The sequence below is a fragment of the Cavia porcellus genome, unplaced genomic scaffold, assembly GCF_034190915.1.
Source record: "Cavia porcellus strain 051 isolate PalLab524CR breed Dunkin Hartley unplaced genomic scaffold, mCavPor4.1 scaffold_37, whole genome shotgun sequence".
NCBI classification, from domain to species: domain Eukaryota; kingdom Metazoa; phylum Chordata; class Mammalia; order Rodentia; family Caviidae; genus Cavia; species Cavia porcellus.
Window position 1 is genome coordinate 9,297,034 of NW_026947520.1, and position 27,596 is coordinate 9,324,629.

General features: G+C 41.6%; 1 protein-coding gene across 5 annotated transcripts in view; it reads right to left on the reverse strand.

Moving 5' to 3' along the window:
• LOC100717716 (steryl-sulfatase-like) overlaps positions 1-27,596 on the reverse strand; it is a 188,675-nt gene that overhangs the window by 51,147 nt on the left and 109,932 nt on the right. For all 5 annotated transcript variants that reach the window (XM_063243266.1, XM_013145438.3, XM_013145436.3 and 2 more), the window contains one exon: positions 20,737-20,873. In XM_063243266.1, coding sequence (XP_063099336.1) covers positions 20,737-20,873 — 137 coding nt within the window. The remainder of the gene's footprint in view (positions 1-20,736; positions 20,874-27,596) is intronic.

Consider the following 27,596-nt stretch of genomic DNA (forward strand, 5'->3'; position numbering starts at 1 on the left):
ATGGTAATAGTTAAACTGAACGTGTGAAGTCTGGGCACAATTCTATTTATGCACGAATTAGGCAAATGACAGACAGCAAACAATATGTTCCATGGAAGAGACCTGTGCTTGAAAGATGGTGAACCAGGAAGAGGAGGAGGAGGTCAGCTCCATCACAGACTGCATGTGCAGCTCCTAAGTGAGGCGAGGAGGGCGGCCACTACAGCCCGAATGACTGAGCTCCTGAGAAGCGACTGTCCCTATGTCTTGAGTATGTCTGTTGTTCAGAGATGACAGGAGAACTGCCGCCCTTTCTGAAGTCCTCTAAGTGGGTACATTTTCCTAAATGAGGGCAGAGGCACACATTCAAAGCTGATTTCTATCCAGTCACCCAGATTCACCACATCTGCTAATCTGGAAACCATCTCTTTTGCTATTTGATTCGCTTCCGTATCTTTTATTGAATCTAAAAGTTCCATTCCCACTGTGTTCAGAAGATATTCCTAATCATTTTCAAATAGCTATGAAGAAGCAAGCAAGAGAAAGAATGGATGATACCAATTTATGTACTTTTTCACTCTACTTGAGCAGTTGAATCTAAAAATCAAGACCTTGTGCTCAGGATACAGGGTGTCTACTCCATTCTTATTATACATCTGTATTCCTCGAGCTTTAGTGGGTCATTTATCAAAGGGGGGGGCTGTGCTAAAACAAAGATTTGCATTCAGTTTGTTTGGGGTGGGGTCTGAAAACTTTAATTTCTCAAAAAGGCTTCCAGGGAAAGCTAACAATGGTGACTATCTGAAGAATCCCCCACCCTTTGAAAAGCAAGTTCACATGTAACAAAATGTGTAACCAACATTGACATATAATAAAAAAAGACATTTGACAGTTGACCAATTTCTAGAACTATATTGTTCATAAAAGTTGGATAGAGTTTCAGATCTTTTGATATGTAACTTCTCTATGCAGTGAACACGCATGGACAGATGAGTTAGAGCATGGAAAACGGAAAGACTAAGGTCCTGACATTCTATCAAGGACCCTTGGTGTTCTCCCAACTCAGGGATTTTTTGCTCAAGTGACTTCGTTTCTTGGAAATACACCTTTCTCGGATGCTGTCCTACCTGGTGACTATGATAATGCTGTGATTTCCTCCATTACACCTGTCTTCACCTCAAACAGCATTGTAATGTGTGATTTTTTTTTCCTCCTGCACCTGCATCTGCTCGAGCCATCGATGCTTTCCCAGCTCGATTCAGCCTTTGTATCTGTGTGTGAAACACGCCATGGTCGTGTTCACCACCTGATGCAGAGTTTGCAGACAAAAACAAAATTTTGCTAAATGTTTCAGTTTGCAAAAAAAAAAAAAAAAAAACCGTTTGCAAACAATAGCCGTCCTGTACCGAGGTACCACTGTGTTCTGCTCTTTGAATTACTGATACTCAGTTTTGTTCATATGCCATTCTTCCCTCTTCTTACACAAGGGCAAGCCCTAAAATCTGCCCTGCTGTTGGTGTAACAGCAGGAAGAGAGACGGAAAACAGCACGTAGATCGTGTGCATGGAAGGAGATGACCTTTCCCAGTGACCTCTAACTTCAGGAACCTCCTAGAACCGCTCAGCTGCAAAGCCAGTAAAACAGACCTGGGACTCAGGAACCACGGCAAGCACAGTCAGGAAGAAACATTGTTAGAAGAGACCTTCCTCGAGGAAGCGTCAATCTGAGGCAGGGTCGGCTGGGGCACATATCAGGGAACGTCAAAGAAGGTTAGGAAAGACAAAGTGATTGGAAAAACAAACAAACAAACAAAAAAGCCAGCAAGCGTTATCTGCAGAGCCACCAGAAATGAAGGGATTTATTAGCTTTCGGTGAGCCATACTCTAGACTGCAACTTGCATTTTATTGTAAATTCATACTCACAGGAAAGGAAATTCTATTGCTTGGACTATGTCAGCAGTGACCCTTGGGGTTATTAAAGCCATTTATTCTGTCCTGTTCAGACTGCCTTTCATTCACCCACACCACATAAACTGCAACCCACCCAGGCTGATAAAATCCACATGCGACCCATAGGCGTCTTTGGAACAGGAGCTTCTCATAAGAAACATGCCACACTCTCTCTGAATGTTGGGAAGATAAACATTGCAAAAAGTCACTAACAGGAAGCATCTACCTTATCACAGAATATGGTAATTCTTCTGGTTTCAAAGTTCTCCTTCAACCTTTGTTTAATTGGAAGGCAGCAATGAGCAAAAATCAAAATGCCAAGTTACATAAATAAAGCAAAATAGTTTTCTTTTTTTTCTCCTTAGACACATACCCAAACCTTTAGACTGTCAAAGAAGTACACTTCCTGCTCTTAGAGCACAGGGAGTTTACTAGCTAATACTCAAATGCGCACATGCTTTTGTAAGACAGTTGTTACTGACGACACTCTGCAATAAGCAGCAACTGAAGACACAGGTATTTGACAGGCAATTCCCTGCTTCAAGTTGTGAAAGTTAAAAGCACTAAAACGCTGTAATTTTGTCATTTTTGTTCACTTCTGGCTATTGTCTTACCTCGGAAGGAAAGCAAATATTATGACAAGAATGTTCTTTCTCCAATGAGTTTTCCCAAGTTGAAAGCATGATTACGTGCAAAAGTTACCTTTTGCCATGGCCAACCAAATGGAGCATTTGCTTTCAGATTTCAGTAATGGACGCCCAGCAGGAGCCAGCTTTCACTAAATTACAGTCAGGCGTGCAGCTGCTGTTTGTGACGTTACATAAATGGTGTTCTGTGTTAAGTAAGGCGAGCACCTATGTAGTTTCAAGAACAGCAAAGTTCAGTTCAGTTTGAATTTTTTGCATCAGTGACATCTGTAGTACTCAAGGAACAAGTTCCATTTTGCATTAAGAGGCAGGCAGTCCATTAGGGAAGTATAAGCTGCCTTATAATCTGCTCTCTCTCTCTCTCCTACTTTTGGTGAGGAAGTGAAAAAAAACACACAGGGTCCTCTTGTAAAGACATTTCTCTGGGTTCCCCAAAGATTAAACCTCCAGGTTAACAGATGATGGTGAAGTCATTGTTGCTGCATCTCAAGGACCCTTGCACCAGGTTAAATGTGATCCAAATGGATGAAGCCAGAAATCAAGGGAGGGTGTAGAAACCCAGCTCCCCGAAAGCTCTTGAGTGATTCCATATCCCGCATCCGCTTCTGGAGTCATTGGTTTATGCAGCCACCCAAGGGTCATTTTTCCAATCATTTCAGCTCCCGTGTCACAGATCCCACGTTCTCATAGCTAGCCAACACCTCCAAAAAAAAAAAAATTCCTAAGATTTGAACACATGAAACTACACCTAAAATTATCTACAGCCATTTGCTTCCATTTTGTGCATAAAACAATGGAAGGAAATATCCTTGATGAGGAGCGGCTGCGTCAAGACATGCAGAGAAGGAGCCCACAGGAGCTACGAGGCACTGAAATTTCTATATTAAAGATGCAGCCTGTATAATAACAACAGACATCTGCAGAGAGCTCAGCATATCCTAGATATCCTGCTATTCCCAGCAAAAAAAAAAACAAAAAAACAAAAAAAAAAACCAATGGTATGATCCCACTTTACAGATGAGAAAACTGATGCATGGAAAAGAAAGAACCTACTGGGGTTTCCCAGCCAGAGTGTGGTCAACTGGTGTCATGGTTTAGATGTAGCAGTTTTCCACTTCTTTCCTTTGCCAAACTTTCTCTGCAAAGATGACCCAACCACCCTAAAAGAAGCAACCAGCTTCACAAGTACCAAAGCAATTTCCATGGGCATTACAATTACAGTCACAGTCCTGGATAAAGGAGAGATCACAAAGGTGAGCTCCCACGGGGAGCCAGGAGGCAGAGAGGCAACCACCAGCTGTTCCCTCCTTATTGGCCAGGAAGGTATCTGGGAGCAAAGCAGGAATCTTCCTTTGGGGTCCACTGAGAAAAACCACCCACTCGCACTTCCCCCAGCTCTCAAGCTAGAGCTGGTGCAAAGATCAGGTTATCAGGAATCTCCAGCAGCACCACAGGAGGCCCACAAGAGCTCCTAGAGTTGGACCTGAACTCCTTTGATCTAGCTGGCAGCCATCAAGTGTCCCAAGTCTCAGGTGGGGGTGGCTGGGCACAGGTGTGGGCTGATCACCAGCGCAGACCCACAGATAAACCTGGCCCGATGACAGCTGGTGGACACCATGGTGGGAAGGATATGCGCTACAGGGCTGAGTCCAGATCCTTAGCACTTCATTCCTAGGAGCCTCTTCGTGGAATGCAAAAAAAGACATAACCCTGCTCTGTGCTACCTGGAGACAAACTAAACCATCTGGCCTTGTCTTACCAAATTCTCAGGGCACTGAGCCTCAAGGACAAATATTCATAAAACTGAGCAAACAGCAGTACAGAGTCCTACACACACACACACACACACACACACACATCCTTCCACAGAGGAAATGTTTAATCAGAAAGCAAGAGCTTATAAAAACACTGGGTTAGGGATATAGCTCAGTAGCACAGAGCCTGCCTGGCAAGTGTGAGGCCATTAGTTTTGACTGCTGTTACTACTACTAATACAAAAAAGATCTGGATGCTCATCAACTGAGGAATGGGTAAAAAAGATGCGGTATTGTCATAGTTTATGTCTGTGGTCCCCAGGTCTCATGCGTTTGCATTGTGCACCTGTGATTGGTTCATTGTGTAGCACTTGGATTGAGGGCGTGAGTGCTGCACCCGCCTAGGGGTGGAGCCAGGATGTGATGTAATGGCAGGAAGAAGGTGTGTTTCTCCCTCTTGCTGGTTTCTTCCTTGCTGTTTGCAGCCACCATGAACTGCGGCCCCGCCATGCCAGCCTGCCTTGGAGCCAGCTGAGTGTGGACTGAAACCTCCACAAACTGTAAGAAATAAACCTTTCCTTTCCCCACTTTGGGCTTCAGGTATTTTGTCACAGGTACAAGTAAAAAGTAACTAAGACAGGTATTTTTATACCACAGAGTAGTACTCAGCTATAAAGGAGGATTGCATTCAGGCTTTTAAAGGTAAATGGATGCGACTTGAGATCATACTCATGAGTGAAATAAATCAGACTCACATGTGTAAATACCATATTGTCTCCACAGTATAAGAAACTTAAAGAGTAAATAAGATACAAAATCTTCAATAAATACTGTGAAAAGGTAAGAAACTGCTCAAAGGGGGAAAAAAACTAGAATAGGGGAAAAGACAAAAGGAAAAATGTAAATTTGTTTCTATTCATAAAATAGGTTAAGATAATATTATTAATTCTATTAGTTCTTGGAAAAGAATAGTTAATACTCATGACTAGATCGATGTACATGTCTATATCTGGTAATGTAAGGAACTCTTTTCAAGATAACAATATGCAATATTATAATCATTGTTAATTCTTCTCCTATTTTGAAAGCATATATTGTTATTGTTTTAATTTTTTTGTTCTTGTAGTTGTTGTTTCTATGTCTTTTTCCTTTTCTGTGTTTTCTTTCTCTTTAAAATAAAAAAAATTAAAAATTGGGTAAAATAAGAGAAAACATGTATAAATTGATTATAGAGCTGAGGATAAAGAAATCTTTCTTGTCCAACTATAAATCCTAGATATCATAATGGATATACCAACTTTGACTAAGGATATTTATCACAAATGACTCTATATACTACAAGAAAACATAAAAGAAGAAAAGTATTTACAACATCTAAGCAAAATATTAAAATCCTTGATATGCAGATAATTCATGCAAGTCAATAAAAAAATAAGAAAGACTGCCAACAACAAATGCTGGAGAGGCTGTGGGGAAAAAGGAACTCTCCTGCACTGTGGGTGGGAGTGTAGACTGGTACAACATTGTGGAGATCAGTCTGGAGATTTCTCAGAAAACTAGGACTGGAAGCCCCATTTGACCCAGCTATTCCACTTCTAGGCATATTCCCAGAAGAACTGAAAGCATCATACCACAGTGATATATGTGCACCCATGTTTATAGCAGCACAATTTGTAATCGCCAGATCTTGGATACAACCCAAGTGTCCATCAACTGAGGAATGGATAAAAAAGTTGTGGTATTTCTATACAATAGAGTACTACTCAGCTATAAAGAAGGATCACATTGAGATATTTATAAATAAATGGATACAGCTTGAGACCATACTCATAAGTGAAATAAATCAAACTCACATGTATAAATACCAAATTTTCCCTAGTATAAGGAATGGTAAGAATACATAAAAGTATGTGGTAATCATGATTCCCCATAATATTGCTTTGAAGCCTTATAATGTTTTTCATTCAATAGTTGGAATGGTTTTATTTTGGGTTGTTTGATTTTATTGTCAGTGACGGTATAAAAGCTATTTTGAAGAAAACAAGACACTATAATAGCAGGTGATGATTTAATATCATCTTGTCTTGAAGTCCCATCAAGCTTTTGTTCTTCTGTCTCTATTGGTTTTATCATGTTGTATCTTATTAGATTTTATTATATGTGATAGTATAAACAAAATATTTTATAGACAAGGAGATAATATAGTAAGCATTGTTCAGTTTCTGTTAGTTGGTTCTGAATACCCTGTAACACTTTCTTTCTCTTGAATGCCTTTGCACTGTCTTGTTATGTTTGATATTTACAGTATATGAAGGTATACTCAAATATTTCAAGGAAAGAGACACTATGGTAGCCACTGTTATGTTGGTTGTCTTGTGGTGAAACACTATGTTGCTTAAATTGTTCTATTCTGACCTGTGTTGTTATGTCCTCTTTTATCTTAATCTTTTTTTAAAAATAAAAAAATAAAATAAAGACTATATTAAAATTGTCTTTAAGAAATTAAAAAAAAACATAACAATAAAAAAATCTGCACACTAATAAAAAACACCCAAAGTATATGAGCACAGAATTTTTAGGAGAAGAAATACAATCATGGACTACAAGGCATAGAATTTAAACTCCATGAATAACAGAAGGGAGAATTTCAACAATAAACATTTCTTACCTGACAAGCACAAAATAGGTTAATGATACCCAGGGTCAGTAAGCATATGAGAAAATTAGCATCCTCATAGATCATGAATGAATGTCTTATTGTTACTGTCCCAGTAGCACAAAGAGTACACTGTTTTAGGTGACATTTAATAAAATTTGAAAATTTAAAGGTTTTTGACATAGCATTTTAATTCAGCTGTATTCTTATTTCAAAATGGTTCCCCCCAAGTTCACACAGCTATACAGAAAAGAATATTCACTACCAGAAAGAGAAAAAAAAATGTCACTGCCCCTCACACAGGAATGGTTAATTTCAGACTATGAGAGATGCAATGACAATTTTAATGTGACAGTCGGAAAATGCCCAAATGTATAGTCAGAAAAGAAGAAAGTTAGAAAACAATACATAGAGTTGGTGTAAGACACTCTTAGAAACACATCACATTTTTCTATTGCTACATGATATTGGCAATAGATAAATGAAATCTGATCAGTAAGTTGTTAGTGATGCTGTCTATTGAGAATGAAGTTACATAGAAACATTCGTTCTCCTTTGATGGTCTGCTGTTCTGCTCTGAGATGCCCTTGTGCCATGCAGCTTCTGCCTTGAAGACAGTCAACTATGGACTGAAACCTCTACACACTGTAAGCGAAAAGACACCTCTCCGTAAGCTGTAGATGTTGGTTGTTTGTATCTCAGGAATGACACACAATAGCTAAGAAAATGACATTCTACCTTCCTTTGCCTCACTCTCTTTGTTCACTTCTCCTTTTGATCACTTTCTTTCGTTTTCATTATCATAATCTTTATTGTACATTTTGGATCCTATTACTCTTTTAGTTTTTTTTTTTAACTAAGGAAACAATATGATATTTACAAATGTGAGTTTCATTCATTTCACTTATGAGTATGATCTCAAGTTGCCTCCAGAAGAAGGGAAAAGATTAAATATATATATATATATATATTACATAACTATACTACTAACCTTTGTTAGTTCATCCAAACGAACAGTTTATGCTTTTCATTTTTTATGCATAAATCTCCACCTGAACAACAACTAAAATAACAATATGCAACATATTAATTAGTGTTGATTCCCTATTTTTTGAAGTTCTATATCATTTCCTTCTTTATTTAAAGAAAGACAAAACAAAATAGAAAACGGGCAGAAATAGTACATACTTTTGAAGAAAAGAAATAGTAATAAATCACTAGCTGATGTATACATATTGTCGCCCTATAAATAGTTGTTCAAGGTACACAAGTGGAACATGTAAATGGGATTTCAACCAGGGAGACTGCAAACAGTTCTGTTCAACTATCCAACAAAAACTAAGTACTATGGCTATCAATCCTATACACTTAGACATGTACGCGTTTATCTATATCTTCATTTATGTTGAGACCTAACACAAGTTATTAGATTAAAATCCTTTTGAACAAAGATTAATAATATTGCTGGATTTCACATCATAACACTCGGAATCAGGATTGGGTACTGCAGTGCCACTTTCCTTCAAAGTTTTTGTTCGTTTCATCATGTGTCATCAGATCAGTTCTCATAAACTGTTTATAGGTTTTACACAAGCATGAGTCTTAACATGTACTTCTATCCTTTCTATGTTAGAGGGAGAAAAATAACAAAGCAAGACAGAACTAATTTCTACCCTTTTTTTTTGTTTTGCTTTTTTTAAAATTAAAAAAAAGAAAATCACATTCTATTTTCTCTCTTGAAGGAAAAAAGGAAGATCAAGTTAGATCAAACAATATTCCAGGAATAATGATGCATATGTGCTATTTGAGGAAACTAAAATTTAAAGCACACAGGAAACTCCCAAACAGCATACCACGACTTATTTCCTGAAGTTTACCCTGTAGCTGTTGTTTCTGATAATTTTTTAATGGAAATCAAACTCAGGACATGTTGTGCTTGCCAGGCAGGCACTATGATGCTTAGCTGTATCCCGGCTCTGTTCTATTTTTATACTATCTCTTTAGCAGACCTATTTGACATTCATAGAAAAAAAAGAATCTTGCATACGCGGTTCTGTATCAGTCATTGCTTTACGTATACAATGTTCACCACCTTCTAGACACCTTCCTGAACTTGCAAAGGCTCATTCTACATCTTGCAATCAGCTGAACTATGGTCTTCAACGGGAACTATTATGTGACACTTTTCCCGCTTACATAGGAAACTTGCTCAAGAAGATCAGCCCTGGCAAAAGTCTTTGGGAAGCCCCTGTTTGTCTGCAGGTCGATTCCATGATTATCTTAGTAATAAAGGTATATAAAGTGAAAGGAGGATCCAGTGATTAAGCTCAGTGGCTCAACTGCTTGCCTGGTAAGTGCAAGGTTTTGAGTTCAACCTCTGGTACCAAAAAACAAAACAAAACCAACAAAAAGTGATAGGATGAGAGGTCCCATTTCATCCGAGGCTGAGATAAGCTGCTATTTCAAGTCTATAACAAGATTTGATAGTCTAGATAGGCTAAAAACAAGTCCTCTTTTTTAAAAAAAAAATTTAGAAATGATACGTAATTTTTTAAAAAATCTAGTAGGAAACCAACACTAGTTAATATTGCATTTTTTTTTTATCTTAGAAGTATTTGTTCATGCTACAAGATCTAGGATCAAAACATGATCAAACAGTCAAATAATGACAGCACAAAACTGTGAATTCCCCAAAGTAAAAACTGTTAGAAAAAAGTAAACAGCAGTTTCCACTTTGGGAAATGCACATGACACTTAAATTATTGAGTTAAGTAGATCACACAAACTATTTTTTTTCTTTTTTGTCTTTTGAGACGGGGTCTCTGCATGCAGTTCAGGCTGGCCTTGAGCTCACTGTGTAGCCCAGGCTGGTCTCGAATTTACAAATGATTCTCCTGCTTCAGCTTCCTGAGTGCTGAGATTACAGATGTGCGCCACCCACAAACTCATTTTTTAAGAATATGACTGAAGGATAGAGTAGAAAAGAAATTCAGTACAGAATTATTCCACGGACACACATACACAGACTTTTGACAACTCCTGAAGGAATTTCCCATGGAGAAAAGCACCAGTAATGCAAATAAAGTCCACTTTGCTGCTCCACTTGAATTCTAACTGCTCTGTCCTACAAGCCTTAGGGTTTAGAAATGAAACACGTAAGTTGAGTATTTAAATACAGCTTGTGTGCTAAAACGAAAATACTGATTGCCATGTCCGATCTAACATAGCTCACTCTCGCCTCCAAGGCCCACCCCCTACCAGCTTAATCCGCACTCTGTCCCGAAGGCCTGATCTGTCCTTAGCCATCCACCTTGAAATGCCACCTTTATATTTCCATGAGCTTAATTTTTCTGGACTTCCTGTTCTGTTCCACAACTCTGGGTTGGAGCTGGTACCACCCGCCTTTCTTTATCTATGTTAGCTGAAGCTCTGCAGAGTTCATATTACAACCAAGTAAAATTAAAAGCACCCAGGAATCCCAGCACACTGGGAGGTTGGGGAGGGAGGGTTACAAATTCAAAGCCAGCTTAGACAGCTGCACAATTTAATAAGACCTTGTCTTGAAAAAATAAATGACTGTGGTCACACTCAGTGCTAAGCCCTGGATTCAATCTCCAGAATCCAAAAAGAGGAAGAAAAAGCACCTTTGAGAGTTCACCCCACCACCGCCAACACTCTGAACAGCAACGCTCACAGGACAACTTCCCTGAAACACAATGGCTTCCCTGTTCTTTGACCTTGTGACTGCCAGGAACTCAGGTCCTGCCCGTCATCTTCACAGGCATGCCACTACATTGATATTTGGCATTTCCTCCAGATCTCTAATCCGTCTCCTCCTAATACACCAGCGCCCTCTCCGCCATCGACCACACCGTTCACATTCTGGGTGATGGTGTTCACTCCATGTCTTCTGTCCTGTCATCTTGGAAGACCCTCCCCCTGGGAAAACAAGAATCACTGAGCATTTTGGTTATTACACTTCTTGCCTAGTATTGAGCTAAAAGTCACATAATTCCACGTAGGTTTGGATATCACAGCTCAAACTCGAACTGAAATTTAATCCAAAGGTAGGATATTATTGGGGGGGGGGACACTAAGCCTCACTCTATTGGGTACAAGGGGGACCTTTGGGATGTAAAGAAGGTTCAGTACAGGTGTAGGCATAGGGTCCTGACCAAGTGGGACTATGGCTTATGTTATGGTTTGTATCCAGATGTTCCCCCAAGCCTTATGCACTCACAGGGGAAGCTTTTCAGAGCTGGGTGATTCGAAGCTGTGTGATAACGAAATAGATGTGGCATCGTTATGGGACTGGATAATGGACGCCTCACCCTGGATATGGGCGGCACCAACCAGCAGGCTTAGAGCTGGATGGAGGCTTCCTGTCTCCTGCCAGTCCTGTGGTGGACTGTTTCTTCTCTTCAATGCTGGCTTGCCATGCAGCCTCATCTTGCAGCCAATCAACTAGGGATTGAAACTTCTGCAAATGGTGAGCTCCAGTAAACATTTCCTCCTTCTATTTTTTTTAGTGGATTTTGGGAATTTTGTCCTAGCAATGAGAAAAGCAATTAAAACAAAACAAGGAGAGAGACCTGAATTGGGAGGTCTTGTCACCATGAGATGTTCTACAGTATCTTCAGACAGTGCAAAGAGTCCGTTCAAGCAAGAAGGAACTCTCCAGCTGCACCCGCCCCGGGTCCAAATTCCCAGATTTTTATGTAATGAGTCATAAATAAACCTTCCTTCCTGATAAATGAACCTGTGCCATTTAATCATAGCCAGAGAAGGCAGTAGATTAAGTTCAATTGTATTATAACTAATGATATAGGCAATTATTAGAGATAGTGGGAGGCATTATGGTAACCATTGTTGATCACCTTGTATTGTGTTTTTATATTATCTATTATGTCCACCCTTTTGACTTGACCGATTCTGTTCTGTTATGTCACATTTGGTTTTACTCTCTTCCAAAAAAGCAATAAGAACCGTGGGAGCAATGAAACCCAAAATGTGTAATAATCATTGTACAAAAGAGAGGAAAAGAAAGTGCTCTAAACTATATAACTGCATGTATATTTAAGTGTATAAGATAGAAAATGCTATCACAGAGTTTTATTGGATCATTGAACAGAACTGTTTGCAGTATCATTGTTGGAATGTCCACTCTACAAGCTTTAATTTTGTGACTTGAACGATTATTTCTAAGATGGCAATATGTAATCCATTAACTAGTGATTTCCTACTGTTCATTTTTTTCTTCTGTAAATCTGTATAACTTGTACCCTTTCACTGTTTTTTTTTCTTTTCTCCTTAAATAAAATTTAAAAAAAAAAAGATACACGACTGATTGCAACACTTCATTTAAGTTCTCCAAGCCAAGCTAAGCTCAGACATAGTCAAATAAACTATCCCTTCACACCAAGTACTCCCCCATCTTAATGACCCCCAACTCCTCAAATATCACTCACCATGGAATCCACTGGAAACCTAACAAAGGTAGAAGCTGCCTTCCTGTCCATCTCTGTCTCCTCCTCCTGTTGACTCTGGAGTTCTCTTTGGTTTTCCTTCTGCCCTGAAGGACTTTGGGCGCTGAATTCCAGTCAACCCCTACTTCTCTGAGTCTGTCCTGTCTTTGTTTCTAGCTGCTCCTGCAGCTTTCCTGGGGGGATCTTCCCTTAGACCCTTCTCCCACATATTCTGTGCTCAGGAGGAACTGGAAATGAACAGGTTATTTTCATATTTTGGAAAAGGTCTCAGTGATCGAAAATAAGCATGTTTAAGAAATTCAAGTCAGAGAAGCCGTGCACCAAACCCCACAGGAAATCCACAGCCTTCTTGTGCTTCGACATTCTGGGTCAAACAACGCAATGCCAAAGGAGAGAGGATACTGATTTTTAAGGTCCCTCCTGCTTGCAAAGAAGAGAGACATGCAGGTTCACTTTTAAGCTTTTAGCCTGGATGGAGAGGGGGACAAATGGTGGGTCACAAGATGTGCAGCTGCCTGAAATAATTTCTGAGAGTGACCTAATCCCCCACACGACTGGGCCATCATCTACCATACATACCAGCCTCATTCACGACTGTGTTCCTAGTGAGTTCTTATAAACATCAAACATCCGTGCCCCAGGACTTCACCTTTAGAAATCACTTATTGAGCACATACTATCAATCTGGGCTCTCGTGTCATGGAAGTGGATGTTTTCTCCATAAACTAAACCAAAGCAATATGGCAGAAGACGGAGAGGTGATTCGCTGCACTGGGAATGCTACGTTCCACAGCTACTCTCATCAGACCGTCCTGAAAAAGGTTTCATTTTGGAGCGGATCATCCAGCAGAACCACGTCCAAGACGTTAAGCCCCAGTTAGAATTCAGCAGTAAAGGGTGTGGTCGAAATATAATGGAAATATGTAAAATTTTAAAGACATTTGTTGCTATAAAAGACACCTTGTCATGAATCCCTCTCAGAATCATCCTCCTGGCTTCCAACACACTCACTCCATCATCACGGCCACTTTTCACAGCCACTCTGGAATCCTCTTTCCTGAGGGTCTTTTGCTGTGCTGTCGTGGCTGCCTCCAAGAGAGATCCTGAATGGATCTAAAATGCTTCCTTGAGGGATCACTATGACTTTGGGGAACAGCCACGAGTCCCATGGTGCCAGATGGAGAGAATAATGAGAATGACATGCCATCACGCCTTCGAGAGTCCGCTTTACTGGGGGCCAGCCCTCTACCTCAGTGTCCAGCATTATTTTGAGCACATGACAGGCAGAGACACTCAGGAAAGAGGACTTCTAGAATCGGCTCGGAAAGTGGCAAGGACAACGAGATAAATGTGTCAGATGTGAGAATTTGAGGGAAATTCCCGTACTTGTGTCTTTTACTGGATCATATTTTTTTTAAAAAATGGATAGGGTTTAATTTCTTCTTTAATTTCACCTGTAACCCATTGGGTATACACGAGGTTCTTGTTTATTTATTTTTTTAAGAAAGCGAAACAGATGGGATCAGATGCGTTCAGGGTCGGATGGCCGTGCAACCACTGTGGAGGTCAGTCTGGAGATTTCTCAAAAAGCTGGGATTGGAAGTCCCCTTTGTTCCAGCTATTACACTGCTAGGCATATTCCCAAAAGAACTGAAAGCATCATACCACAGTGATATATATGCACCTATGTTTATAGCAGCACAATTTGTAATCACCAGATCTTGGAAATAACTAAGTGTCCATCAACTGAGGAATGGATAAAAAAGTTGTGGTATTTTTACAACAATGGAGTACTACTCAGCTATAAAGAAGGATCACATTGAGATATTTACTAATAAATGGGCACAGCTTGAGACCATACTCACAAGTGAAATAAATCAAACTCACATGTATAAATACCGAATATTTTCCCTAGTGTAAGAAATGGTAAGAGTACATAAAAGTATGTGGTAATCATGATTCCCCATTACATTGCTTTGAAGCCTTATAATGTTTCCATTCATCATTTGGAATGGTTTTATTCTGGGTTGTTTGGTTTTATTGTCTGTGATGGTATGAACAGCTATTCTGAAGAAAATAAGACATTATAATAGCTAGTGCTGATTTAATATCATCTTGTTTTGAAGTTCCACCAAGCTTCTGTTCTTCTATCTTGATCAGTTTTATCATGTTGTATCTTATTGGATTTTATTATATGTGATAGTATAAACAAAATTTTTATGGACAAGGAGATGATATAGTAACCATTGTTCAGTTTCTGTTAGTTGGTTCTGAATACCCTGTAATACTTTCATTCTCTTGAATAGTTTTACACTGTCTCGTTATGTTTGATATTACAGTATATGAATGTATAGTCAAATATTTCAAGGAAAGAGACACTACGGTAGCTACTGTTGTGTCGGGTTGTCTTGTGGTGAAACACTATGTTGCTTAAATTGTTCTGTTCTGACCTGTTTTGTTATGTTGTCTTTTATCTTAATCTTTTTGTAAAAAAAAAAAATAATACTGGTAAAAAATAAATAATTAAAAAAATAAAAAAGCAAACCAGAAAAAAGGGTAGAGATGATACAGAATATTTTAAAAAATTGACAGTAAGAAATCATCACTAGTTAATATATTACCCATGGTTATCTTAGAAGTAACTGTTCAAATTACAAAATCAAAGCATAAAAAATGAACAAATGACAGCTAGTGTAAAAAATAAATAATAATAATATTGAAAAACTGAAAGAGTATTAAGATCCAAAATGTACAATAGGTATTGTCATAACGAAGGGGAAAGAAAGTGCTCAAAAGGACAGAACAACTAGCATAGGTGAGAGCAGAAAAGAGAGAAAGGAAACAATTATACTTATGTTGGTAAACAGTCTAGATGTATGTACGCATATGTGTGCTAGATAGAAAACTATACTGCTAATCTGTCTCAGTTCCGCAAAAAGAACAGCTCGTGCCGTCACTGTTTGATCGATTACTTCTGGGCCTACATATTATAACCTGCACACTACTTTTAAGGTAACATGCAATACATTAATAAGTGTTAACCCCCTACTTTTTTTGAAATTCATATCATTTCTATCCTTCTTTTCTGTTTTGCTTTTTAAAACAAAATTTTAAAAAGAGCTCAAAAACAAAAAAACGGAAACAGTCACCAAATTTGTTCACCACGTGTTGTACATTTTGGGGGTTTCTATGGTCTTGTCACTGTACTGATCTCTTGTGAATGAGTTCCTTCAAGGTTTTCTCCATTCCCCAAGCTAGGCTGTGTGCGTAGACACGCCAGCCCTGCTGAGATGCACGCTTTTAATCTAGTATCAGGCACGACAGGAGTTGAGCCCATCCCATCTCCCAGCTCTTCTTTCACAAGAGCATCCCTTACTTTAGTCCTTTATTGATTCTGCACCCAGAGAAGTTGGCTCCGACCAGATGTTATGAGGGGGCAGCCAGACAGGAGAGCAGAATCAAAGCGGAGAAACTGAGCCAGCCTTTGTACGGGGCTGCACTGCGGACCTGAGCTACTCAACACCAAATGCAGGAAGATTCCTGGATGCTCCTCAGCTTAAGGCTGCTTCTTAACATTTCCTTCCCACCTAAAGGGAAAGACTCCTTGTTCTTATTTGAAGGGGAGAATCTCATAAATACCACTGGATCCAATCCCCAGCAGGGGTAGATGTGCATCTTTGTTTTTGTGTTTACTTTTTAAATCTCTACTTGCATTTCTCTGCCTGAGAACATAGAGCTTGCTGGTCTAATCCTGAGCAAGCTCTGATGTCTGAGTGCCCTTCAAGGCTCTATTAACACCAACGGGGCTGGAGAGGAACACGGATTGTGTGCAAATTCCACCTCAGGCACTAGGGGTTGGGGTGCCACAGGTTGCCCAGGAGAAAGCACCGGAAAGACCTCTACACCTTGCATGCTTTGCTCACTTGCTTCCTGCAACCCTTGTGGCCACTCAGACAGGCCCGTGGCCGGTGTCATGCCCTGTCCCCTGCGGCCAGAACGACACACCCCAAGAGTGCCGGGTGCACCTTGGAAAATGTGGCCATTTTGCATTCATTTCCTCCCAGTTCTCAGCTGCTTCCAAATGAAGCAGGATCGGAAAATCAGATTTCGTGATAAAAGCCAGCCCTGACTCTGCTAGGATTCCAGGGACCCCACAGCGCATGTGTTTGGGCCATTGCCCTGAGGAGGAAGCAGTGTGTGGTCACCTGCTTCTCCCCTTCGTTTCTTCTCTTCTCTTCCCTTCCCTTCCCTTCCCTTCCCTTCCCTTCCCTTCCCCTTCTCTTTCCCCTTCCTTCCTTTCTTTTCTTTTCTTTCCTTTTCTCTTTGTTTCTTTCCTTTCCTTCTGTTTCTTTCTCTCTCTTTTAAACTTTAAATTTTGTATTTTAAAGAGAATAAAGACTAACAGAATAAATCCAATCAAAGAAAAACAGTGAAAGTCACACCGGAACTTCCCAACAGGCCAATCATAAGTCGGCCATGACTACAGGATGGCTTGTGTTATCTTCACAATACTTGTCCATACCATCGTGGTAAAATCCAATAAAATGAAACAGAGTAAAACCAATCAAAACAAAGTGAAATAAAACAAGACAATAAATCAGAACAAAGCTACATGGCGAGAACACTATTGGATTTCAAAAACAAGACAGAAGGGAATGCCCCATATTTGTTATATTGCATACTGTCATCCTCCCAAGAGAGGCTCAGACTATCAGCCTTAGGTCTGCAAAGTCAATCAAACAATATAAGCCTGTCCTCCTTCCGTGAGTCGGCAGAAGCCATGCTGGGTCTGGGAGGAATACAACAGGAAGCCAGTTCACCCTTCCCATGAGCCGACTGGTGCATGGGCTGAGAATCAAGGGGACCCCCTCCCCACTCCCTACCCTGGAAGCAACCGTTTGGCCTGTTTCTTTCAAAGCTGCTCATGAATGCTATCTGGCTCCACCCTAGACCACTGCTCACTTCCTGCCCTGAGTTTTCTAACATCTTCTGGGACAATATTACATCCCTTTTGTGGCTGCTATGTTTCCCACAGCCAACAACCTTCTCCTCACTCTATCCAGAACCCCAAGAAGCATTAAGCATGCAGCAGGTATGCAGTGGCCATGATTCATGAAGGAACTGGCTCTTTCCCAGGAGTTCGTTGTTGACCACATAAGGCTACTGACCAGCCTCCTTGATGCTGTGGGAAGAGGAGGACAAGGGTGATGTGGATTTCATGCTGTGGGTCTCCATTTAACACCTGCTTGCTCATGCATTATGGAGCCAGGACTGGACGCAGGTGGACCACACTGAGCCTCCCCTGTAGCATGGGCTTGGTAAGATGACTTCCTGCTATGTGGACCGTGGGGCCCAAAAGCGAGGTCACTCATGTAGCCCCCAGGGCCAGACACCACGACCCCTGAAAACATGCTCACCTCTCTGCTAGTCTGCAAGCCGATCGCAGCCCTAAGGTTTTAGACACAGGTCCCATTTGCAACAGGAGCTCTTTGTGAAGTCAGCCTTCCTTCAGCTAGCAAACAACTCCACGTAAGGTGACCACATGTCACAGAATAAAGCCACAAATGCCAGGAGTGTGTTGGAATAGGCTTTGCCAGGCACAGGGAAACCCACCCGGGGAAGGTTCTCATTGCAGGGCCCTGACACATTATGTTTAACTTTATAATACCTAAAGAGATAGACAATTCTTCTTAAGGATACAAGAGGCATTATGGTAACCATTGTTGATAACCTTGTACTCTGTTTTACATCATGTGCTATGTCTATCCTTGGTTTTGACTGACAGCTTTGTTTTATCATGCTTGATTTTATTCTCTTACAAAAAAAAAGTAATAAGATCTAAGGGAGCAATAAAGCCCCAAATGTGTAAATTTTGTTGTAACAAAGAGAGGGAAAGAAAAGTGCCCTGAAGGATACAACAGCAAGGGTGTTTAGGTGTGTTACATAGAAGACCATATTAATATTTTGGATTGGATTACTGAACACAACTGACTGCAGTCTCACTGTTTGAATGTTCGCTTTGTGTGCTCTGATCCTGTGACCTGAAACACGGTTTCTAAGATGATAGCGAGTAATCTATTAACTGGTGATAGCATACTGTTTTTTTGTTTTTTTGCTTTTCTGTAGTTCTGAATTACTTGTACCCTTACACTGTTTTGTTTTGTTCTGCTTTTTTTCCCCTCTTTTTTCTTTTAAATAAAATATTTAAAAAAAAATAAAAAGAAGAGCAAGGGAACACAGAAAAAGATAAGAGGCTTGGACCTTAAGAAGGGAGGCGTGGTGGTAGAAGAGGATCCCAGTGTGTTTGATATACGTGGAAATCCACCAGTATGAAACTCACTAGTTTCTATAACTATAGGAAGTCGTTTAAAAATGGAGAAAAAATCTTTTTGAAAGAAAACACTGAATAACTGAGAAGGACCCTCTGTAGCTACTGCTTCTGTCTGGTTTCCTTTGGCATGGAGAAGGTTTGTTTTTATGGAACCATGGCTGATCCCAGGTTTATGTTACTGGAAGATAACTCGGGATGCTATAGTCCGCTTTTTGTTGCTAATCACGAAAGGTGTTTGGAAAAAGTCAAATCAAATCAACTAATGCTACTGAAAACACTCAGATGAATGGGGTTTATAAAACAGCAAAACTTTCCAGTGAAATTAATGGAATGGCTTGGGGAAAGGATTTTATCTTTAGGGAAAGGGAAGGGAAATGAAGAGAAGGGAGGGGAGGGGAGAGGAAGGGAAGGGGAGGGGAGGGGACGGAGGGGAGGGAAGGGAAGGGAAGGCCAGGCAAAACAAGAAAAGGAAAGGAAAATAAAGAAAAGGAAAGGGAAGAGAAGGATAAAAGGGAAGCCTTAATGGATGGAGGGCAGAAGGAAGGAAGGGCGGTCACGTACAAATTCACATAAATATAACATCTGGGTCCCACATAGATCTCAAAGACTGAAAAATACTCTCCAAATATCCCAGAGGGCAAACCAGTGGCAGCACAACACTGCGAGATAAACTTCTGAATGCGTGAGAGCAGGTCTATGTGCTCTGATAATTAAATAAAAGTTAGTAAGCACAACGTCACTGCTATCCACAGCTCAATGACACGTGAAAATCTGTCGCTCACTTCAGAGACGCGACATCCTGCTGACTCACAGGATCAAATGCGCTTCTGATCACGCCACCAAGGTGTGGATAATGTAGGCCGATTTCCACACGAGATTTTAGAAAGGTAAATCACAAGGAAGCCAGTGTGAGAAACAGCTCAGAGTGCTGGGCAGATTTTTTACAGACTCTGACAGAGAGAGCTCTGCTTTTTTTTTTTTTTTTCCTGCTTAGCGCTCATCTTTTGTGCTCACTCTTGGGATCTTAGGGCATTGTGCACGGCTGGAGCAGAAGGCTGGAACCAGCTCATTCTGAATTCTTCATGTCAAGATGACAGACAAAAGACCAGGGGTTAAATCTGTCACCAGAGGAGTTCCCAGAGAGACAGATAAACAAGAGGTAGGAGCTCCAAGTAGGGTCTGATCTTATCTCTTACAATGGTGAGTGCTCCCTGATTTAGAAGAGAACACAACACAGTACAGCCAGCCACGGGGGTCTACACCTATAATGTCAGCTACTTGGGAGGCCGAGGCAGGAGGATCTCAAGATCATGACCGACAAGGTTAATTGAGCAAGACTCTTTTAAAAACATACAAACTAGGAATATCGCTGTCTGATAGAAGGCTTGCCTAGCATGCACAAAGCCCCTGACTTTTACCCTCGGACTTGAGATATTTAGTTGTGCAAAACAAATGGAAATACAGTAATGATCTCAGGAAGGTATGAAAAGCATCTGGGGAAGGGGGGTGCAGGAGGTTAAACCCAGGAAGTTTTCATTGAACTCTGCCCCAGCCCTCTTTTATTTCATTTCATTATCTTTATTCGGAGACAGGTTCTTGTTAAGGGACTAAATGGCCTGGGGTGGCCTCAAACTTGAGATCCTCCTGCCTCAGCCTCCCTGGTTCCTTTCCCCACTCGTGTCTAGGATCACACATGGACCAGCCCATGCCAGAACCACAAGGTCACCATGGCAACGACGGATGCACACACGATGCAGGATGCTCTCTGCATTCTGTTTACCTCTCTGGATTCCCGTTTCTCTGGTTACCACTTTCAAAAAAGCAAACGTTAATACACTCATTGCCTAGAAAGACTTCAGGAAGCCAGGGAGAAGTTCTTAAAGAGGGGGTGGAAGGCGGCCACTTTCTAGGAAATCGCGGGCATCACACCTACCTATACTCCAGTCCATCTCCTCCACGGCGTCCCCATAAATGCCATGGCGACTTTTGCTGGCAAAGTCCTTGGAAGAGAAGAGGGCTGTGTGCACTTGGAGATAGGACACGAAAAGGAGGAAGGGTCTCTCAGTATTCCTGCAGAAACGACAAGAAAAAAAAATGAGAGGTCAGTGCAATAAAAAGCTTCTACCTGCCATGCCGATCATGCATGATGTGCTGTGAAAACTCTCAAAATACTGAGGCTTAAGCGGCTGATGCGGGATCTTTCTTTGTAGCAGAGTAAATCTATATGAAGTGACTTACTGGGGCACAGGATGCCTGTGTGTTTCCCAGAGCGAGCACTGGCAGCTCCTGGAGATGCACACAGGAAACCCCACGCCAGCCCCTTCCCCATGGCCAGACCCTCCTGCTCTCACTCTGATCCTGGCCGGCTCTTGGCTCCACTCCCAATGTGGATCCACTCCCATCCTCCAGGTCTCCTGTGTCATCACACACAGTGCAATGGTCAGCTTTCTACTTGCTGCTACATGATACCTGACACCGACAGCATGAGGAGTAGAGGGTTAACTTGACTCAGAGGTTTGCAGAAATTTATTCCGTGCTCTGCTCTGTGGGCTCCAAGGCACAAACATCACAATGGAAGCAAATGGCAAAGGACAGATGCTTACCCCCATGGCAGCTAGGATGCAGAGAGAGAGACACACATAGAGTGACAGAGAGAGACAGACAGAGAGACAGAGATAAATAGAGACAGAGACAAAGAGAAATAGAGACAGAGAGACAGACAAAGACACAGAGACAGACAGGGGCAAAGAGAGAGACAGAGAGAAAGACCAAAAGAGAGACAGAGAACGTGAGAGACAGAGATAGAGAGGGAGACAGAGACACAGGAGACAAATACAGAGAGAGACACAGAGAGATACACAGAGAGAGACAGAAAGAGAGACACAGAGAGATACAGAGATAGACAGAGACACATAGACAAAAACAGAGAGAGACAAAAGAGAAACAGAGACTGAGAGAGACAGAGACAGAGAGACAGAGATAGAGACCAAAAGAGAGAGACAGAGAAAGACAGATAGACAGAGAGAGATAGAGGCAGAGACAGAGAGAAACAGAGGAGCCAAGGACAAGAATACGCCCTTCCAGGTCATAACCCAAGGTCCCACCTCTTCCATTCAAGCCCAGCTCCATGGCACTGTCAGCCACAACCTCATCAATGGGTGAATCCACCAATTTGTGGAGTGACCCACGATCCAATCAATTTCCAAAAGCCCCACCTACAAACTCAAGAGGCTTTGGGGTGGCACATTAGTCCTAAACCGTAGCACAGCATTCTGACAAACCCCACCCCAATGTCAGCACTCATTCACACGTTTCATGCTGCAATGCGACACATTTACTACTTCCTAACATCAGCAGCACATTTACAGGTCTAGGCCCAGGACCGGATCTTCATTCTGCCAAATGCTTAATTCTTCCTCTGCCTGGCACACATCTTTCCATAAATCAGCTCTTTCATGTCTAAGAGGCATTTTCTCTCTGCCCAGGCAGCTGTAAGAGGGCTAAGTGTTAGGGGGCTTTAATTTTCAATTGAATTCCTAAGACCTGTTCCAGGCATGGGTTGTAGAAGGTGCTCAACAACATTGCCAAGTGAAGAAGAGGTGGATGGGTGGGTGGATGGGAGGATGCGTGAGTGGATGGATGGATGGATGCGTGGATGAATGAATATATGGATGGATGGGTGGATGGATGCAAGGATGGATGGAAGGGTGAATGGATGGATGGGTGGATGGATGAATGTATGGGTGGATGGATGCATGGATGGATGGATGGGTGGGTGGATGGGTGGATGGGTGGATGGATGGATGGATGGATGGATGGAAGGGTGAATGGATGGATGGGTGGATGGATGAATGTATGGGTGGATGGATGCATGGATGGATGGATGGGTGGGTGGATGGGTGGATGGGTGGATGGATGGATGGATGGATGGATGGATGGAAGGGTGAATGGATGGATGGGTGGATGGATGAATGTATGGGTGGATGGATGCATGAATGGATGGATGGGTAGATGGATGGATATGTGAATAGGTGTATGGATGGATGGATGGATAGATGGGTGGATGAATGGATGGATGGATGGATGGATGGATGGACAGATGGATGTAATTTCTAATAGAGCTACTTTTCCACTATCCAAGAAATGTTTATGAGCTGTGTACCACACTGGACCATGCACTGGTCATTTCCTCTATATGACTGTATTCCCAGTGCCACCAGCATGGCAATGGTCCAGGGCGAGAGCTATAAATTAAGTACATCTCTATGCTAAGATGAAACATTGCATCAGCTTTCTCAGCTCTTGCAGCCCTGCCTGGCAGCCCAGAGACCAGCAGGAGCTTAACTACATATCACGGTTCATGCCAAAGTGGCTTCCTAGTGTAGGGGTGACTGCATCCAACATCTACATCTCTTGTCATTGTGAAAGGATCATCTCCTGCATTCAATACCTTTTCCACCCATTAGAGAAATCATGTCATCAACTGAGGTCATTTTGCTTTCATATATATCAGATCAGGTAACTCCTCAGGATAACTGAAAACATTTCCAATTTAAGATTACTTATCATACCTCTAATTTAACCCTGAAAAAGTAAAAGGATGTATACTTTCCTGAGTGTACATGCAATTTCCTAGCAATGAAACTATCCTATTGCTGCCCACAGAATATCTCAATACCTCACATTTACTGGGACTACCCGCTCCCTTAGATTGGTTTTGCATTTACGAGCTCCCAGTCCTTTCAAACATGACATAGGCACCAAACACTAAGCCCAGCATTTCTTGTTCTGTGGAAACAAGAGCATCAAATAAGCAAGTCATGGCTAGCTATGTTTGTGTTTTATTGTTTCTGCTTCTGAAGACAATTTTTAAAAATTTTTACTTGTAGTAACAGGGATTGAGCTCAAGGCTTTTGCACTGAGCTACATCCCTAGATGTTTGCAAAAATACTATGAGACAGCGTCTCGTGAAGTTGGTCAAACTGCACATACTGGGTTCCAACTTGCAATCCTCCTGTCTCAGCCTCTGATTAGTGCTGGGATGACATGTGTGTACCTCGTCAGATAGCTGCCTTTTTAAAACTAACAGCACTAAATGAAAGAATATTGTCACTACTTCAGCACTAAGAAAATTAGAAGAGAGAAAGCTGTGCCAAGGGCTCTGCTGGTCATCAGACAAACTCATTCACAAAAACTTCCTCTCCTCCCAAAGAAGCAAATTCCGGTGCTTCCAACCGACTTCTGTTTCCCCAAACAAACAAATCCTCTTTATGCTCCTTCTGAAACAGATCACGCCACACAGGGGTACAGTTTCATTGCAATTTCACACTGGTCTCTCCTGCCATTTATTTCTGGATTTCTAGTGCAGAGAAATAGACGAGGGAGTGTAAAAGCCCATCTTTCAAACACCGCGCATGGGTGTGGCTAAAAATACTGGAATGGCTGTGGAAGAAGAATCATTCACAGCCTTGTTCGGAACTTCTGGCACTGGGCTCCAGTCCAATGGCAGTTGGAATGCTCTGATTACAGGCAGCAGCTCCCATGTCTAAAACTTTAAAAAACTAGAGGGAAAAAAAAAAGGGTTGAAGGAGAAAGGCAGCCATCAACACGACTGGTGTGACCAGAGGACTTGTGAGAATCCAGGAGGACCCTTTAGGGAAAAGGGCAGGCATTCTTGTGTGGTTACTCAAAGGGATCATTCATGGGACCATTTTTGCGTCACATCTCCAGAAAGCAGAGCACATCCTTTCTGTGTGAAGCAGATAACAGACGCCAGCACTTTATGCATCTGTGCTCTGCATGTCAAAGGGGAATCATTAAGTTTTAGACAAAAAAGGAAATAGGAAACTGTTTTGCAAAAAAAAAAAAATATGCTACCAAGAAGACCAAGTTTACAGAGATAGAAATAAAGTCCATGGTGCATGAGATCGATGCCCAGGAGTCATGAATACTGGTCATCCCATTGGCACCCGGGGAGTGCCTGCCAGATCTCTCTTGGGTGAAGATACAGCACCCTTGCAGGGAACAACTCCTGAAAATGTACTGCAACCGGTGCAGAAGCATGGAACCTTCAGCGACCACTAGCTTGGGGTCCGTGCGTTAAACAACCAGAAGGCAGCTTGCAGTGTCACCAGCAGCACACCTGCATCTCAGAAGGAAAGGATTTGCGTTCTATAAAGGCAGCACTTGGAAAATGGCTAAGCCATCAGAGCTCTTGCTTTGTTTGTTTTTGTTTTGCATTTCACATGTATTCGATGTCCACACACTGGAAAAAAAAAGGAAGGGAGGAACCCACAGTTCGGGCAAAGGTATCTGTAATTAGTCCAAGCTGTCTTAATTACCACTCCATACAGCTGCAGAAGCTGAGTTCCAAGACACAGGGACTCATCTTGCAGAGGTCAGAACTGGTTCTGAGAGACAGGTCAATTCCAGAGGCTCACACGAGGCACTGGCATTTGCAAGCATTTCCCATAAGGTGTAAGTGTCTGATCGCATCACATGCACGATTTGCAGACACATACAGTGGCAGACTCACCTCCTGGGGAAAGGCTGGGCACCTTTATTCATGTCCCAGTTGTGGCATGCTATGGATCCCGTGTGGCAGAGGGGAACACCTCTGCAGCCCTGTACACTCCCAGTTCTCTATCTCCACAGGTAGTACTTCCTATGCCTAGGTGCAAGGAACCTCAGCTCAAAAACTGGATCTTTCATAAATGGGAAAGGGACCAGGAGACAGAAGGGGAAGAGAGGAGAGGAGGAGAGGAGGGATGCAAAAAGCACTAAGATATGTCCGTATCCATGAACCAAACCCCTACAATGAGTGTATCCATTATGGAATGCAAATACATAGTAATTATAAGTAAAGAAGTTTAAAACTACTGGACACATAACTGCACCTGTACAGAACATCCTGCATACTTTTCTCTTCCCTTGCCATTCTGACCTAAGAAGTAGCCTATAATAAGCAGTTCTCAGGCATTCATATACACTCGTATGGTTAAGTTATTTTGAGATGATTGGAAGTACTTGTGAGATTGTATGTAAGTTGTACACAAATACTACGCCATTTTTAATACAGGGCTTAGTATGTGCGGGGGATCTTGGACTCAGTTTTTCCAGAACATCAAGGGAAGACGTACTCAATTGCTGTCGGCTCAGTGTGGAATGACAGACTTAGTAAAAACATTCTCCCTTCTTAGATAAATAGCTTGTGGGTTCGGGAAGGTTAGAAACAAATGCAGTGTTTTCTCCTGTTATTGGTCAATGTGATGCTTCCACAACACTTCTTAAGGATTTAAAGTCCTCTCTCTCTCTCTCTCTCTCCCTCTCTCATCTTTTTTACTTTTAATTTTTATGATCTTGGGGAACCTAAGCATGCCCTTGATCATGAGGAAGGTAGGTCTACCACAGAGCTCTACCACAGAGCGACCACCCAGCCTTCAACTCCTCTAAGTATGTGTGTACATATCGAGCCTGTTGCCTTTTAAATCTTTAACCTTTAACCTGATTGACTTTTCCTCCTATGAAAGACAATCAGTAATCACCCCTATTTCTTTCTGCCTTACCCACACTCAATGACACACTTCCAAGCTGCTTTCATTCAAAAGACACACAGTGTCCAATCACCAGTGACCTCTCATGCCAACTAACAAGCACGCAGTCAGGTGAAAGAGTGGCACGCTCAGATGGCAATGCATTTCACTGAGTCTGCCTCTGCTGAACTGTGACAGCCATCCAACAGGATCAAAGGTTATACTTCTGGATGACACGTTGATCAGCTGTCGTAGATTTTGGGGAACTGTGATTAAACAAGTGATGTCTGTAGAAAAGATCATTTACCACCAAACTGCAAAGCTTGGAAAACGGTACCACAAGAGGCATAATCACTCCTCCTAATACTAACAGTAGCCCTTATTATGAGTACGGCTAGTCCCCCTGTGATTGTGATGTCGTAGTGCCTTTCCTTCTGGGGGAAGTCAGGAAGCAAGGCTCCTTAAAGTGAGAAGGAAGAGATCTTAGGGAGGACATGAGATTAAAAACAGACCTCCGTGCCATCTCCAAATTTCAGATTTTATTATCCACAGACACTCTGCTAAAGGACACACTGAAGAAAAACTAGCACCATCCTTCATACAGCTTAGCTGAAAAGTATAAACATTTATTGATCTTCTAATGACCCCAAATCAAAACGCTCCCTCGCTCACATATTGAATTAGTTGATGTAAATTACATAAATTGAGGCCAGAGGAAAGGGTATTCATGGCACATTTCCTATAAATTGATTAATGCCATAACTGATATAACTGATACATATCATCTAGGTGCGTTTAAAATCATCTCATTTCTTGGTGATTTGCCTCTCTGACCCAGGGTGTGTTCATTCTCAGGGAAAAAGACACATGATTTCTTTAAATGTTTTCTCAAACCAAAACCCTGTTTTCTTTGAATTTATAGAGGAAAAGGGCCAACATTTTGGGCTTTTCACAGAGCAGAATAACCAAGGTTCATTTCTGTAGGCAACATGACATAAAACATGAATTCCATCATACCCATTGGTGTGACACCTTCTGTCAACCCAGTTATGACTGGGACTGAAGAAAATACTGTTTATGAATAAAATCACCCTGTCACCTTCCCCCACCATCACCAAGTTCTATTTTCCTTTTAGAAGGTGAAGCGTGTTCTCTGTTACCATGGCAACGGCAATATTAATGACACCGTGGCTAATGCAAGTTAAACATCACTCATCCAAATAATGCTTGTGACCACAAGCGCTTCGGATATCTGATCCTG